The sequence below is a fragment of the Sinocyclocheilus rhinocerous genome, unplaced genomic scaffold (genome assembly GCF_001515625.1).
Source record: "Sinocyclocheilus rhinocerous isolate Xijiao unplaced genomic scaffold, SAMN03320098_v1.1 scaffold1374, whole genome shotgun sequence".
Taxonomy (NCBI): Eukaryota; Metazoa; Chordata; class Actinopteri; order Cypriniformes; family Cyprinidae; genus Sinocyclocheilus; species Sinocyclocheilus rhinocerous.
Window position 1 is genome coordinate 943,697 of NW_015643932.1, and position 17,419 is coordinate 961,115.

General features: G+C 35.5%; 2 protein-coding genes across 2 annotated transcripts; both read right to left on the bottom strand.

Annotated features, from left to right (window-relative positions):
• Positions 1–4,284: 4,284 nt before the first annotated feature.
• On the bottom strand, positions 4,285–5,044 carry LOC107757705 (eotaxin-like). Its single transcript, XM_016575260.1, has 3 exons — positions 4,970–5,044; positions 4,719–4,833; positions 4,285–4,490 (listed from the first exon to the last, which is right to left on the bottom strand). The coding sequence occupies exons 1-3, from the start codon at positions 5,037–5,039 to the stop codon at positions 4,304–4,306; spliced, it is 372 nt and encodes a 123-aa protein (XP_016430746.1). The 5' UTR covers positions 5,040–5,044; the 3' UTR covers positions 4,285–4,303.
• A 3,391-nt stretch (positions 5,045–8,435) lies between these two features.
• LOC107757706 (eotaxin-like) lies at positions 8,436–9,197 on the bottom strand. Its single transcript, XM_016575261.1, has 3 exons — positions 9,123–9,197; positions 8,872–8,986; positions 8,436–8,643 (listed from the first exon to the last, which is right to left on the bottom strand). Exons 1-3 carry the CDS (start codon positions 9,190–9,192, stop codon positions 8,457–8,459), a joined length of 372 nt encoding a protein of 123 aa, XP_016430747.1. The 5' UTR covers positions 9,193–9,197; the 3' UTR covers positions 8,436–8,456.
• Between the last annotated feature and the right edge of the window lie 8,222 nt (positions 9,198–17,419).

The following is a 17,419-nucleotide window of genomic DNA, read 5'->3' on the forward strand; positions in this document are numbered from 1 at the left end:
TTTGCAACGATTTGTATCGTGAAAAGCGCTATACAAATAAACTTGAATTGAATTTAAATGAATTGAATGTGGAGTTTGAGACATGTTGTCTTTTCAAATGCCTCCATCTCATCCACAAAACGTATGGCTTTTTTCACCCAAGCCTTTGAGGATTTGAGCAAAAGGAATGACCACTTACTGTTCTAAATCTGTAAATACATAAAACTAACAACTTAACATGACAATACAACAAAATATACAAATGTACTAAGGTCAGAAGAACGGGCATTCTGACATATAGTTCAGATTTATCATTAAATATAGTACTTAATAGTTGTCTGAGGTCTATCACGGTATATTTCCATAAGAAAAAAGAGAACTCACTGAATGGCATCAATAGGGCAGAGGCCTACTTTTTGTATCCTGTAAGGGCAGACAAAAAAATAAACAAACAAACAATTGGCATTCTTTTAGCCAAGATCATTTAAATCAAACAAGAATTATTTTTTTTAATGAATGTGAAGCATAAATATGGAGAAAATTAAAATAACATATACAAATATATAAAGCTTCTTACTTTGGCAGGTGACTTGATCAAGCAGCATTGTAGCCAGCAGAAGGGTTATCGACACACACCTCATCTTCACTCTTGTGAGTCTGATGCACGTTCATTTGGGTCACCACAACTTGCACTTTTATGAACACTCGCAAGCAGGAAAACGAACATCAGAACTTCCTCCCACAGAGATGTCAACTTACAAAACCTTTCTGTAAACTAAGAAACATTCTAGAGACCTGGCAATAAACAACAAATTTACATTTATGCACTTTGCATCATGTGAATTCCAGTTGGTTTGATTGAAACGGGCCTACACTTAAAAAGAGCCCCACATCATCAGGCCACAGATACACCACAGTTGGAAATTAATGGGAGCCTGGGGAGACAATGGCACCAAAATTATTAAAAACTCAAGATTTGGGGTAAGATCCATCCATCTATCCATTTTCCATACCGCTATATCCTCTGCCGCGTTGTGAGGATGGAGCCTATCCCAGCGTCTTGGGCAACACCCTGAACGGATGGCCAGTCACACACAGACACACACACATTCACACCTACGGACAATTTATAGTTTCAATTCTCCTACACGTTTTAGGATTGTGGGGGAAACCAGAGCACCCAGAGGAGACCCATGCAGACATTGTGTAAAAATGACCCTGTAGTTTATGTGTTTTATATTCATAAAATTCAATATAGTTAAGCAATTTCACACAAGCAAGGATGTTGTTTTTCCCTGAATAGCAGCATGATTGCAAATGTAAAACAGATTTTTTGTCAATGAGACATTAATATTCAATGACATTTAAACTCAAATTCAATGCTCTATTTTGCAAACAAAAATATTTAACTGGCATAAAAAAGTGTAACATTGCACTGATCAGCCACAACATTAAAACCACTGAGAGGTGAGGTAATAATAATGATGATATTGTCACAACGGCACCTGTCTAAGGGTGGGATATATTAAGCAGCAAGTGAAATTCAGTTCTTGAATTTCATGTGTTGGAAGCAGGAAAAATGGGTGAAAAAATCTGAGTGACTTGGGCCAAATGACTTGACAACGGTCAAATAGTGATGGTCAGACAGCTGGGCTAGAGCATCTCCAAAACGGTAAGTCTCAAGGGGTGTACCTGGTATGCAGTGGTTAGTACCTACCAAAAGTGGCGCAAGGAAGGACAACCATAGTCAGGGTCTTGGGCAGCCAAAGCTCACTGATGCACGTGGGGAGTGAAGGCTTGTCCGTCTGATCACATAAAAGAGCTACAGTAGCTCAAATAGCTGAAAAACGTAATGCTGACAATGACAGAAAGGTGTCAGAACACACAATGCATAACAGTTTGATGAGTATGGTGCTGCGTAGCTGCAGACCAGTCAGTCTGGTGACCCCAGTCCACCTAGTGAGCATCAGAACTGGACCACAATGCAATGGAAAAAGGTTGCCTGTCTGTTAAATCATCATTCTTTTAGATCAGCTGGATGGCCGGGTGTGTGTGTATGTCATTTGCTTGGGGAAGAGACTGCAGCAGGGTGCACTAAGGAAAGAAGGCAGGCCGGTGGTGACTATTTTATGCTCTGGGCAATGTTCTGATGGCAAATCTTGGGTTCTGGCATTCATGTGGATGTTGCAGACCACATACACCTCTTGATGACGATGTTCCCTGATGGCAGTGGCCTCTTTCAGCAGGATAATACACCCTGCCACACTGTAGAAATTGTTCAGGAATGGTTTGACGAACATGATAAAGAGTTGCCGTGGCTTCCAAATTCCCCAGATCTCGATCCGACCAAGCATCTATGGGATGTGCTAGAGCAACACATCTGATCTATGGCATCCATAGTGCACCAGAACGCCCACCACGCACAAGCTTATTGGTGGAGAGGAGACGATAAGGCCAATCTATAGATACTGTGTAGGGATGATTATGACATCTTGGGAATTTTTATGACCACAGAGAGTCAGCACATCAGTTTAATGATTTATCTGAAGGACGATGCTTCTTGAGTCAATATACTGGAGTATTAGTACCCATACAGACCGCAGGGTGAGCACCCCCTGCTGGCCACACTAGCACCTCTTCCAGCTGCAACCTAGGTCTCCCATCCAGGTACTAACCAGGTTCAACCCTGCTATACTTCAGTGGGAAACCAGGTAAGAGCTGTAGAGTGATAGCTGCTAGCAGTGGCATCATTATGATGTTGCATAGGCTGCTATGATATGCAACCATCATCCCAGACCACAAAAACCTGACCTAGCTTTCATTTACCTCACTGACCTTTGCTCTTGTTTTAAATTAGAAATCCAGACAAGGCCCACTCATGTTATCTGACAGATACGAACATCTCCATGGTATAAACTGCTAGCCATAATATAAATGCAGTAGTCTGAACAAATGTGAAATGCAACTAGGCTCTACTGATTTTTACATAAGTACACCGGAGACATAAGCTTGACTTTATGGAAAACACAATGCCCACCAACCTATTCTTTAAGCACCCACATTTTCTCACAAAACCCACCCTGTGATCTACTCCACCTCCACTCAAACCAACACGTGTGCATGGAATGTAATGCATAATGCAAGGGGATGGGGGTTTCAATGTGCACAACTGCAGTTCTTCACATGCACACATGCGTTGTCTAACCGTTTTTTAATATGCTAATACCATATTGGAAAAAAAAGTATTTAAATGTAAGATATTGTACATGAGTTAGATATGCTATAGTTTGTGTGACGTATTTGTACAGTGAAAGGGGAAAAACCCACACAACTACGTGGATTTGAGTGTCTAAACCCACACAAGGGTTAACAGTGTATGTGTGAACGTTTTACTATCTTCTATCTACCCACTGACACACTCACAATCACACGAATTCATGCACACAAAGGTCAAAATTACTCAGAATTAACATTTTAACACATTTTATTCATTCATTTACTTTTTTTTTGACCGGCCATAAGGAATTTTAAAGAACAAAGAATTTTTAGAATTTTACATTCAGCAAACATAATCACACAGCCACTTACATTTTTATTGGTTATTAACCACATTGGGGAAAACACTAAATTGAGCTGAAGGGTTATTATAGTTAACTGAAACTTAAACACACACACACATTTTTGTCACTTGGAATAAAATAAACTTTAACTGAAAACTTTATTATTTTAATAAATAATAAATGACAGTTCTCATTTTCATTTTGTTCATCTTGATATACTAAAATAACTAAAACTAAATTTAAAAATAAATGAAAACTATCTAGATATATTTATAAAAACATATTTATAAAAATGACAAAATCACTCAACAAAATTACTCAGATTTGAACTAAAACTAAAATAGAAAATAAATGAAAACTATCTAGATATATTTATAAAAACATATTTATAAAAATGACAAAATCACTCAACAAAATTACTCAGATTTGAACTAAAACTAAAATAGAAAATAAATGAAAACTATCTAGATATATTTATAAAAACATATTTATAAAAATGACAAAATCACTCAACAAAATTACTCAGATTTGAACTAAAACTAAAATAGAAAATAAAAAATCATTCAAAATATTAATAAAAATTATAATAGTATCTCTATGATGCTAAAATAATTGTCAAGCACAATAAAAAAATCATGCACAGCACTGCAATATACATTACGCAATACATTTTAATTAACCATGTGCAAATAAAAAAAAATCCAACACAAACATCACAGACATATGTTAAAAATTTGCATAGTTCAAGTGAAGTAGTTCTTAGTTCATCCCGTTGTATTCCATTGTGATGTGGTATTCAGCATTGATGCTGTTTTAAATGTTGATGCTGAGTTTACGGGACGGGCTGTTGTTTCAGTTGCCTTCTTCTTGTTGTCCACATATTTCCTGGCATTTCTTGCCAAAGGGCTTAGTGGATCAGCGCAAATGAAGCGACCTTTGACAGTTTTAAACCTGTAAGTACATAAAAGTAACAATTTAGCATGACAATACACCAAAATATAAAAAAGTACAAATGATTACCCAAATTTAAACTGTACATAATGTTATGGGTAAAATGTCAATGTACTAAAATAAAGCCTAGACAAAAAAAAATAGCATTCTGACATATTAGCATGAAATATTGTTGAATAGTTGAGATATATCACCGCATATTTGCCTCAATATGAAAGAAGAACTCACAAAATAGCATCAATATGGCAGACGCCTGCATTTTGTATTATGTAACTTTCCATATTTTCTTTGCGGGGAACCCGATTTGATGTCTTGAGACAAAGGCAATTTGACCGGCCACTTACTACAAACACCAAAAGGAAACAAAAGCATTTTTAACACAGACATTCATGTTGACAACACCATTTAATTCAAAATAACATAATATATTTGTATTAATTTGAGGAATTAATATCAAGTAATATGGAGGTATTTCTTACTTTGGCAGGTAACTTGAGCGAGCAGCATTGTAGCCAGGCAAAGCAGAAGGGTTACAGAAATACACCTCATCTTCTCTTGTGAGTCTGATGCGTAATATCTCGGCTCACCACAACTCGCACTTTTATGAATACTCACAGAGGGGAAAATGAGCATCAGAGCTTCCTCCCACAAAACTGTCACCTGTCCGCTTGGAAACAAAAGACCCCCTCATCACCTCACGGGTGACCACTGTGTACAGACAGGAACATTCACAGCTTTCTTAAATTCAGTGGTTTACATGACCATGAGAGCATGGTCACTGCTAATGCAGGTGTGTCGTAGAGTGGAAAGTACCAAGATGTTCATGAAGAATAAAATAAATAATGAATGAACTTTGCAAATTAGACATTGTGTAAAAATGACCCTGTAGTTTATGTGTTTTATATTCATAAAATTCAATATAGTTAAGCAATTTCACACAAACAAGGATGTTGTTTTTCCCTGAATAGCAGCATGATTGCAAATGTAAAACAGATTTTGGTCAATGAGACGTTAATATTCAATGACATTTAAACTCAAATTCAATGCTCTATTTTGCAAACAAAAATATTTAACTGGCATAAAAAAGTGTAACATTGCACTGATCAGCCACAACATTAAAACCACTGAGAGGTGAGGTAATAATAATGATGATATTGTCACAACGGCACCTGTCTAAGGGTGGGATATATTAAGCAGCAAGTGAAATTCAGTTCTTGAATTTCATGTGTTGGAAGCAGGAAAAATGGGTGAAAAAATCTGAGTGACTTGGGCCAAATGACTTGACAACGGTCAAATAGTGATGGTCAGACAGCTGGGCTAGAGCATCTCCAAAACGGTAAGTCTCAAGGGGTGTACCTGGTATGCAGTGGTTAGTACCTACCAAAAGTGGCGCAAGGAAGGACAACCATAGTCAGGGTCTTGGGCAGCCAAAGCTCACTGATGCACGTGGGGAGTGAAGGCTTGTCCGTCTGATCACATAAAAGAGCTACAGTAGCTCAAATAGCTGAAAAACGTAATGCTGACAATGACAGAAAGGTGTCAGAACACACAATGCATAACAGTTTGATGAGTATGGTGCTGCGTAGCTGCAGACCAGTCAGTCTGGTGACCCCAGTCCACCTAGTGAGCATCAGAACTGGACCACAATGCAATGGAAAAAGGTTGCCTGTCTGTTAAATCATCATTCTTTTAGATCAGCTGGATGGCCGGGTGTGTGTGTATGTCATTTGCTTGGGGAAGAGACTGCAGCAGGGTGCACTAAGGAAAGAAGGCAGGCCGGTGGTGACTATTTTATGCTCTGGGCAATGTTCTGATGGCAAATCTTGGGTTCTGGCATTCATGTGGATGTTGCAGACCACATACACCTCTTGATGACAATGATGTTCCCTGATGGCAGTGGCCTCTTTCAGCAGGATAATACACCCTGCCACACTGTAGAAATTGTTCAGGAATGGTTTGACGAACATGATAAAGAGTTGCCGTGGCTTCCAAATTCCCCAGATCTCGATCCGACCAAGCATCTGTGGATGTTGCAGACCACATACACCTCTTGATGACGATGTTCCCTGATGGCAGTGGCCTCTTTCAGCAGGATAATACACCCTGCCACACTGTAGAAATTGTTCAGGAATGGTTTGACGAACATGATAAAGAGTTGCCGTGGCTTCCAAATTCCCCAGATCTCGATCCGACCAAGCATCTATGGGATGTGCTAGAGCAACACATCTGATCTATGGCATCCATAGTGCACCAGAACGCCCACCACGCACCAGCTTATTGGTGGAGAGGAGACGATAAGGCCAATCTATAGATACTGTGTAGGGATGATTATGACATCTTGGGAATTTTTATGACCACAGAGAGTCAGCACATCAGTTTAATGATTTATCTGAAGGACGATGCTTCTTGAGTCAATATACTGGAGTATTAGTACCCATACAGACCGCAGGGTGAGCACCCCCTGCTGGCCACACTAGCACCTCTTCCAGCTGCAACCTAGGTCTCCCATCCAGGTACTAACCAGGTTCAACCCTGCTATACTTCAGTGGGAAACCAGGTAAGAGCTGTAGAGTGATAGCTGCTAGCAGTGGCATCATTATGATGTTGCATAGGCTGCTATGATATGCAACCATCATCCCAGACCACAAAAACCTGACCTAGCTTTCATTTACCTCACTGACCTTTGCTCTTGTTTTAAATTAGAAATCCAGACAAGGCCCACTCATGTTATCTGACAGATACGAACATCTCCATGGTATAAACTGCTAGCCATAATATAAATGCAGTAGTCTGAACAAATGTGAAATGCAACTAGGCTCTACTGATTTTTACATAAGTACACCGGAGACATAAGCTTGACTTTATGGAAAACACAATGCCCACCAACCTATTCTTTAAGCACCCACATTTTCTCACAAAACCCACCCTGTGATCTACTCCACCTCCACTCAAACCAACACGTGTGCATGGAATGTAATGCATAATGCAAGGGGATGGGGGTTTCAATGTGCACAACTGCAGTTCTTCACATGCACACATGCGTTGTCTAACCGTTTTTTAATATGCTAATACCATATTGGAAAAAAAAGTATTTAAATGTAAGATATTGTACATGAGTTAGATATGCTATAGTTTGTGTGACGTATTTGTACAGTGAAAGGGGAAAAACCCACACAACTACGTGGATTTGAGTGTCTAAACCCACACAAGGGTTAACAGTGTATGTGTGAACGTTTTACTATCTTCTATCTACCCACTGACACACTCACAATCACACGAATTCATGCACACAAAGGTCAAAATTACTCAGAATTAACATTTTAACACATTTTATTCATTCATTTACTTTTTTTTTGACCGGCCATAAGGAATTTTAAAGAACAAAGAATTTTTAGAATTTTACATTCAGCAAACATAATCACACAGCCACTTACATTTTTATTGGTTATTAACCACATTGGGGAAAACACTAAATTGAGCTGAAGGGTTATTATAGTTAACTGAAACTTAAACACACACACACATTTTTGTCACTTGGAATAAAATAAACTTTAACTGAAAACTTTATTATTTTAATAAATAATAAATGACAGTTCTCATTTTCATTTTGTTCATCTTGATATACTAAAATAACTAAAACTAAATTTAAAAATAAATGAAAACTATCTAGATATATTTATAAAAACATATTTATAAAAATGACAAAATCACTCAACAAAATTACTCAGATTTGAACTAAAACTAAAATAGAAAATAAAAAATCATTCAAAATATTAATAAAAATTATAATAGTATCTCTATGATGCTAAAATAATTGTCAAGCACAATAAAAAAATCATGCACAGCACTGCAATATACATTACGCAATACATTTTAATTAACCATGTGCAAATTAAAAAAAATCCAACACAAACATCACAGACATATGTTAAAAATTTGCATAGTTCAAGTGAAGTAGTTCTTAGTTCATCCCGTTGTATTCCATTGTGATGTGGTATTCAGCATTGATGCTGTTTTAAATGTTGATGCTGAGTTTACGGGACGGGCTGTTGTTTCAGTTGCCTTCTTCTTGTTGTCCACATATTTCCTGGCATTTCTTGCCAAAGGGCTTAGTGGATCAGCGCAAATGAAGCGACCTTTGACAGTTTTAAACCTGTAAGTACATAAAAGTAACAATTTAGCATGACAATACACCAAAATATAAAAAAGTACAAATGATTACCCAAATTTAAACTGTACATAATGTTATGGGTAAAATGTCAATGTACTAAAATAAAGCCTAGACAAAAAAAAATAGCATTCTGACATATTAGCATGAAATATTGTTGAATAGTTGAGATATATCACCGCATATTTGCCTCAATATGAAAGAAGAACTCACAAAATAGCATCAATATGGCAGACGCCTGCATTTTGTATTATGTAACTTTCCATATTTTCTTTGCGGGGAACCCGATTTGATGTCTTGAGACAAAGGCAATTTGACCGGCCACTTACTACAAACACCAAAAGGAAACAAAAGCATTTTTAACACAGACATTCATGTTGACAACACCATTTAATTCAAAATAACATAATATATTTGTATTAATTTGAGGAATTAATATCAAGTAATATGGAGGTATTTCTTACTTTGGCAGGTAACTTGAGCGAGCAGCATTGTAGCCAGGCAAAGCAGAAGGGTTACAGAAATACACCTCATCTTCTCTTGTGAGTCTGATGCGTAATATCTCGGCTCACCACAACTCGCACTTTTATGAATACTCACAGAGGGGAAAATGAGCATCAGAGCTTCCTCCCACAAAACTGTCACCTGTCCGCTTGGAAACAAAAGACCCCCTCATCACCTCACGGGTGACCACTGTGTACAGACAGGAACATTCACAGCTTTCTTAAATTCAGTGGTTTACATGACCATGAGAGCATGGTCACTGCTAATGCAGGTGTGTCGTAGAGTGGAAAGTACCAAGATGTTCATGAAGAATAAAATAAATAATGAATGAACTTTGCAAATTATATATTGACTGACTATAACAACATCAGTGACTACAGTGTTTCACTTTCACTAAATGGTTATGCTTCTGGTAATATGTAATTAAAAAAGCTATTTTATGTATTAAAATATAAGCTTATAATATATATGTACATATTTATTATAAGCTAATATTTTACATACATTTCTAGCAAAATAAATTGTAAATGACATTGTAAATATTCTGAAATTGCTCTTCATGAGTTCTTTCTAACTTGGTAATATTGAGAGTTAGTGTTGGTTTCCTGCAGTCTGCTGGTGTGGTTCGTGTTTAGAAGGGGCTGCTGTGACAAAGTTTCTGTGGTCATTCACCGAACTCGGGGGGAAATACGCATTAAGCATACATACAGCCTTTTTCCAAGTACAGAGGACACAATTTCTAATAATCAAACCCATTAAGTCATATGCGAGTGTTTCATCTGGAAATAATTAATGTGATGTTGAATGTTCCTCATAAAAATTAAAAACAGAAAAACTTTTTAAACTGTTTTAAGCTCAAATTTTAATGTAATTGATTTACTTTGGGAAAACAAATATTTTCCAATGACCAAATAATAGAAATTGGAGTATTTCGGTTTGAAGGCCTTAATATTGTCAAGATATATCAGATTTCATATTGTGTAGCACTTTATTTTACAGTGTCCTTGTTACACTTATATATACTTACTATAGGAATAACAGTAAATTATGCATAATTACAAGAAATTAACCTTAAGCCTTACTCCTACCCCTAAAGTAAGTACATGTTGTTAAGTAATGTTAATTACACTGTAACAAGGATACCTTTAAAATAAAGTGTAACCAAATATTGTACAATATTTGCAGAAAGCAAAGCTGGTGAGAATAATAAGCGGGCATCTTTTGACGTGCATCTACAGATGTGTCTGACAGACTAGGGAAAGTCATTGTGGTGTACTGCAACATCATGTGACCTTTAGCATGTTCTATGTTAAGATCGGATGAGGCTTGGCAGGGACTGAAAGTGGCCCACAAAACTTTTCCTTCCTCACAAAATCTTCATAAGGCTCTAAGACACATTCATATGTAGAGCAACGGCAATAAACAAATAAACACAGATGCAGCATTTTGCAAACCTTTGAAATGAAGAGTGGCACGCTATCGCTGCATGCAAGCATATGTGATTTCCGTTGGGCTAGATTGATTGATTGATTGACTGATAGGTCAGCCTTTTCTCATACCTGACAGGAAATTTCTTTGCAGCAACACCAAGCATGGACCAGACAATATGCACTTTGACAAACAATATAAAAGACACAATATGCAAAACAGCAAACTACAGATTGTGGGGTAATATTTGAAGGCACATGAAGCCTTGAAAACGATTGTATTCTACAGTAGAAGAGGTTTCATTGTATATAACTGGAAACAGCCAGACATGATACTTTTTTAAACCCCAATCTTGATGCCTGCATGAGCTATAAATGTCATGTGACTAATCACCATGGAGCCACAGGAAAATGACATCATGACCAGTGACACCACAAAAGTGCATATACTGTAACATAATGTCATTATTGCAGTTTATGTTGCTTGAAAATTAAATGATTACCTGAGTAATGGTGTAGTTACGACATCTACCAGCAGGGGATTGTTGATGGAACAGGAACTGTTGGTCTGAGTCATAATTCACACATGAATAATCAAACAGAGAAACGTTAATAGCCATTGAATTGAAAATGCACAGATGAGAGTTAAAATATGATTATTTAAACCTGTGTATTGTGTACGACCAGTTAAAAACAATATCCAGGCCTCTTGTTTTCAAATCAAACAGGCAGAGTTAAATCAAAGAACAGTTTGTCTGTCTTGCTAAGATGAAATAAGTTCTGTAAAATGTGAGGAACATGAGTCTTCACACCTATATGTGCCAGTATTCAGACAGCAACAGGTACACGTGGTGTGTTGTCAGTGGTCTGAGTTGTTGCTTTTCAAAGGGATGAATAATGTGCAATACAAAGAAGAATATGAAGTGTAAAAATGCAATAGAACTGATATTTACCTAAGAATTCATCAAAAAAGAGAGGAAATAAATTAGAAAATGGGCTTTCAACATTTAAACAGACATGAGCACTCAGCAGATGGCAGCATGTAACAAAAAAAGCAAAAAGAACGAAAGAAAGAAACAAAGTCAATCACTAGGGGGCGCATCTTAGACAAATTTATCAGGGTAAGCTTCCGTTCACATACCATAGGAACCAAAGTGTGATACTTCTGTGTATTATCCACCAGTTTCACAAAAAAATAAATAAATAAAATAATTTAATTAAATTAAATTACATAAAATAAATAATAATAAATTAATTAAAAATAATTAAATAAAATAAAATGACAGAAAGATTCTGAAAGTGTATAGTGTTGAAGAATATTTACAATTTACTGTAGTACTGTATCTTAAGTATTTAGGTGGAAACTGTGGTTACCATGGTAAATGTTTGTAAATCAAACAATGACTCAGATAAAGTCCATTTTACTCCCACAAAACAGGTGATGGTGTTGTATATTGATTAGTCATTGGTCTGGTGCTTGTTCTCATACAGTTGTCACAAGAACACTGGCTCAGTCATTATAAGGTTTTGACTCAAATGCCCAGTTACACAAATGTGTGTTTCTCTATCAGTGTATTTTATATCAAAGTTTAGGGAAACTAGTTTTATATCTTCCACAAAAGGGAACTTTGTTCAGGTTGAGTAGAACTGTATCTAACATGACAACTCAGTAACCAATACGCTTATCTGTATAAACAAGCATTAAGATGCTCCAAAAAACATATTTCAACTTAAAACTATAGTAGACTATAGTATTTCTCAAAGGAGTATGTGATGCAGTCTGCAAGTTCAAACTTTTCATGTCTGAATATTTCCTGTTTCCTGTTATCAGCGTTCATCTGTGGTTTGGCTAAGTGCCCAGCAAGCAATTTTGCATTTAAAAGACGTCTATTAGCCGTCTAAACACAGCCCAGACATCTAGGCTAAAACAAGGCTAAATTTGGGCTGTCAGTGAAAATTTAATAGACGTCTAATCATAGCCCAAGAATAGACTAGTCATCAATTAGACCACTATTAAACGACTACATATATACGTCTAATAGACGGTGAATATGGGTCTAGGCTAAAACAAGGCTGAATTTGGGCTTTCAGTTAAAATTTAATAGACGTCTAACCATAGCCCAAGAAAAGACCATAGACAGCTAATGAATGCCTACATATATACATCTAATAGACAACAAAATGACAATCCATCCAAACAAATTAAATATACAGCTTTTATTAAGAAAAATAACATTTTTAACAACTTGGACAACTTAAGACAATACAAAATGATAAAAATACAAAAGAATTAATGACAAAATAAAATTGTATAAATACAATACACTTAAATATAAATATTACGATAAAAAAATCTGGAGTTTTTAACAACTTAAGTTGTTAAAAGTTTTAATAACTTTTAATATAAAAATTAAAAGATAAAATATTTTAAATAACTTAAGATATTTAAAAGAAAAAAAAATGTAATACAAATCAAGAGCATGTTATCACACTTAACATTAAAACATTATGGATAAATGAAAACATAAAAAAAAAGATTAACCCTTTTGTTGATTTACTTATTTTAACAAATAAAACAACCAACAGTGAACTCAAAGGAAATGATTAATTATTGGTTTTATTTCTTGTTTAAAATGCTTCCCAACTGCATTCCTCAAGTCCAACTCTGTTGCTGCCGGGAAGTTGGTCATCACAGCATCTGCCAAATAAGAAAAAAAAAAGCACAAGAAAAGCTTGACATAATTTTTTACTTTAATTACACTAATTGTGACAGGGAGTCATTCTCTTTTGCTTGGATGCCAACTAAAAACAAAAACGAGATACAACCATCTCATGCGCTGCCTGGCCAAAACCTACAGTGAATCAGGTTTGACTTATAGTGGGCTACAGATAGCCGCTCTGACTACGAGCTAAATCGTGGCTACGCACAGGCTACGTATTGAACATGTCAAAGAAATGAAACCAAACACCTTGTAAACGCTGTTACTATGCTTACATGATGGAATATCATACATCTCACAAGTTATTTTGCCAAAAAACGACATGAAACCAAATTCAAGGTTATTTGGGCTAGAAGTGGCTTACATATAGCTGGACTATATTGGGTCTATACTTAACCGAGACGTTGAAATGACGGCTATTGCTTGCTGAGTGCTAACCGCTAATAAACAAACATTTTTGTTAAGCTGGCACAGCACAGAAAGGCTAAGGCTACAAGCCAGAGATATTGAGTTAAACACAAGCATTGTCTAAATGAAATCAATGAACACATAGTATAAAAGTTTACAATGTTATACTATTAATAATATGCCATAATAATATATTCCATAATTCTGGATTTTGTTTAACAGACGTTTAATTCTGTCTAGTACATTTACTGACACACAGCTGTAGACTTTGTTTCCATTTTGCAAAACATACACATTTAGAAATACATGAGGTTAAATGTTGTGTGGGCCACCATGATAGTGCACATACCGTACACACAGAGCGTTATTAATATCTGTCTCATTGACTCAGTCATCAGCAACGTGGGATGATTTCATCTTGACTACTTGAGCAACTTCCTGAGCTGTGGTTTCTTGTCTCGCTTTGCTCTCTTTGCATGCATCACCTACACTAACACTTGAGCTTTCCTTAGAAACACTGTGATGCAAATCAACCCAAGGGTCACCGAGACATTGTTTCATTTTTTATGAGTTTGAACATTTAAAGCCACTTTAAAAAAAAAAAAATCCATGTGACAGTATCAGTCCTAGACATGGGAGTAAAGGGTGGAGAATATTTCAACAGTCTGTCCCACCCTCAGGACTTGAATGAGGTGAGATCCAGGAAGCAGGTTGACAAGATAACCAGTGACCCCTACAATACCCCTCTTATTGCATCATCCAGCTCCTAAAATAATCCTTGTGTCGAAAAACTAAATGAATACATGCCTTACAAAGGTAAATTATAATAACAATGTCCGCACTGAGACTGACAAAAAAAACAAATAAATAAATAAGCAGACAGACAGACAGACAAATAAATAAATAAATAAATAAGAGACAGCATCAAAATGTTTTTGATAAAATTTTGATTTGAGATGCACCGATATTAAAATTCTGGCCGATATGATAATTATTCATGTTATGATTTAATGTTGACCAATAAATGACCAAAATTCTACACAATTTTTTCAAAATAAACAAAAAGTTTAATGTAAAAGATACAAATGAGTTTAGGCGACACTACATATAATGTACAGTATGAAAAATAGATATTCACTTTGAGATTTGCTAAAAAATTTAATTTATATTTGCACATATACATCTACATTATTAGTATTTTTGGTAATACTTTAGATTAGGGACTACTGTTTACTTTTAACTAGTTGCTTATTAACATGCATATTACTAGCATATTGACTGTGTTTATCAGGACTTATAATGCACATATTAATGCATTATTCTGCATGACCATATAGATTTCTTAGCCTTACCTCACACCTAAAAACAATTAAAACTACCCTATTTACTATTAATAAGAAGTAAATTACGAGTTTGAGGGAAAACTCTTAGTTAATAGTGAATATGTGTTCCCTAATATAAAGTGTTATTTTTATACTTAACTTTATTTATTTACCCTTATTTTTATTGCTCTCACTCTCTTTCTCACCAAATTTTTTGCAAAAAAAAAATCTAAAATGTGAGTTCGTAAAAAATGTGTGATGGAAATGATGTGGAAGGAAGAACTATATTTCAATGCTTTTGTAAGAAAACACAATACTAATCATTTTAAAAGTTGTTTAATATCTAATAAAAGAACATTTTATATCAGATGGTACCAATATATATATCATGCATTCCATGCCTAATTCTTGATTTGATATTAATATTCATACTCCTTTTTATGAATCTGATTATACTGCCAAATTGGTCTGCTATATTGTATTGTATACTGTGTATTGTATATTGTGTACTTGCTATGTATATATTTGAATGTTATCAATCATAAATGTATACTGTGTATTGAGATATATCATGAGTACATGATATGGCATGTTTGCTGTGTCACAAGCCAGCAAATTCTTTGTAAGTGCAACTTTATAAACCAACAAATGTGATTCTGAATTATTTGTTTGTTTGTTTGTTTGTTTTTGTTTGTTTATGTTTTGTATTTTTGAATAGTTTGGGAATGAGTCTGAGACTGAGAAGACAGAACTTCCATGACCATTAACCACAAGTTCCTCAATCTCCTCTGTGTTGGTAAAGCAGCACAAGAAAGTAAATGCATGTTGGCACTGTGGCTAATCTGTAAGCCACAGAAAGACAATGGGGGAAAAAATAGCCTCTCACGTTTCAAAACTGGTTGAAGCTGTGATGTTGCCAAAATGATGCAGAGGAAAGCTCTAAAGACAGACTCTTAAAACCATCCATGACTCTGCTGTCATGTGACTGGGGATTTCCTATCCTGACTGTGACTAAAGCCTCAAACTCACTTGGGCTATAACTGTCCACCACACATAAAAATAACTCCTCTTGGCTGGAATGTATTGCACCAAATGCTAATTTTGTATGTGGTATATTCCCTTGTTATATATACAGTATATATATATATATATATATAACAATAAGTATGTATAAAAGAGAAGAGGATGTGAGAAGTGACATTCACAGAGCAGCATTTATGGTCAAGACCAAATAAGGCAATGATGCGTACTGAAGTCCGGGGCCAGTTGTCACATGGAAAGTTGTCACAAAGGCTTTTTCTCAGTAACTGTAAGGTTTAGAGTCACACGTCCATTACACAATTTGAAATAAATTTTCAATTACACAAAAATAAATTAATTAATACAAAAAAAGTATGAATGAAAGTGTCTACTATACAAATACTTTTAATATTCTGCATTTATTGCATTTTATTTCATGATTTACATTTTTAATTATTTAATAATGGTCACACTGTAAAATGTCTTGCTCACTAATGGATCCTCAGCAGTGAATGGGTGCCGTCAGAATGAGAGCTCAAACTGCTTGATGGATTTGTTTCTTACAAACACACAGCTTTTTGCTTCAGGGTGTTAATTAATGGACTGGAGTTGTGTGGATTACTTGTGGATAATTATGATGTTTTCAATCAGCTAGTTGGACTCACAATCTGACGGCACCCATTCACTGCAGAGGATCTACTGGTCAGCAAGTGATTTAATGCTAAATTTCTCCAAATTTGTTTTGATGAAGAAACAAACTCATAGGGCTGGGCGCTTATGATAATTATCGTGATATAATTTTCCTCGATAAAACGACAACAAGAGTTCGATAAATGTTTGATATATTATTTACTTGCCAAAAGTGGAACAAACTAGTGCTATTCATTTGAGCCGTGCTACACGGACTATTTATCCGCTCAGCTCAAAGTTCAAACTACAGTACCATGGATTTAACACTAACTGCACCATGGTATTGTGGAAGAAATGTGGGATATTCATATTGAATTTAATTATAAATTCAATGTAATTAAAAATCGTAGCCATGTATTAAATGTATTAAGGAGTAATGGAATATAATTGCAGTATTTTTTTGTGATTAAGCTATGGTGTTTGTGCATTTATACTAAATGTATTTGGACATTTTCATACAAATACCTAGAAACCATAAAGTTAAATTTTTACCATGGTAGTGAGGTGCTGTATGTGTGGTTTAACTGTGGTTATCATGATCTAAATATATGCTACTATGGAAGACCAATGGTTAATTTTAATAAAATTCAAACAGTCAGAATAATTAAATGTCACCAGAAAGGAAAGGAAAGGAAAGGAAAGGAAAGGAAAGGAAAGGAAAGGAAGAATG

Bases quoted from the DNA above. Each gene is read 5' to 3' on its own strand.
- LOC107757705 (XM_016575260.1), bottom strand. From the start codon at position 5,039: ATGAGGTGTATTTCTGTAACCCTTCTGCTTTGCCTGGCTACAATGCTG. The intron at 4,834-4,969 runs GTAAGAAATACC...TGGTGTTTGTAG, and splicing joins CGCTCAAGTTACCTGCCAAA to TAAGTGGCCGGTCAAATTGC. The intron at 4,491-4,718 runs GTGAGTTCTTCT...ATGTACTTACAG, and splicing joins TGCCATATTGATGCTATTTT to GTTTAAAACTGTCAAAGGTC.
- LOC107757706 (XM_016575261.1), bottom strand. From the start codon at position 9,192: ATGAGGTGTATTTCTGTAACCCTTCTGCTTTGCCTGGCTACAATGCTG. The intron at 8,987-9,122 runs GTAAGAAATACC...TGGTGTTTGTAG, and splicing joins CGCTCAAGTTACCTGCCAAA to TAAGTGGCCGGTCAAATTGC. The intron at 8,644-8,871 runs GTGAGTTCTTCT...ATGTACTTACAG, and splicing joins TGCCATATTGATGCTATTTT to GTTTAAAACTGTCAAAGGTC.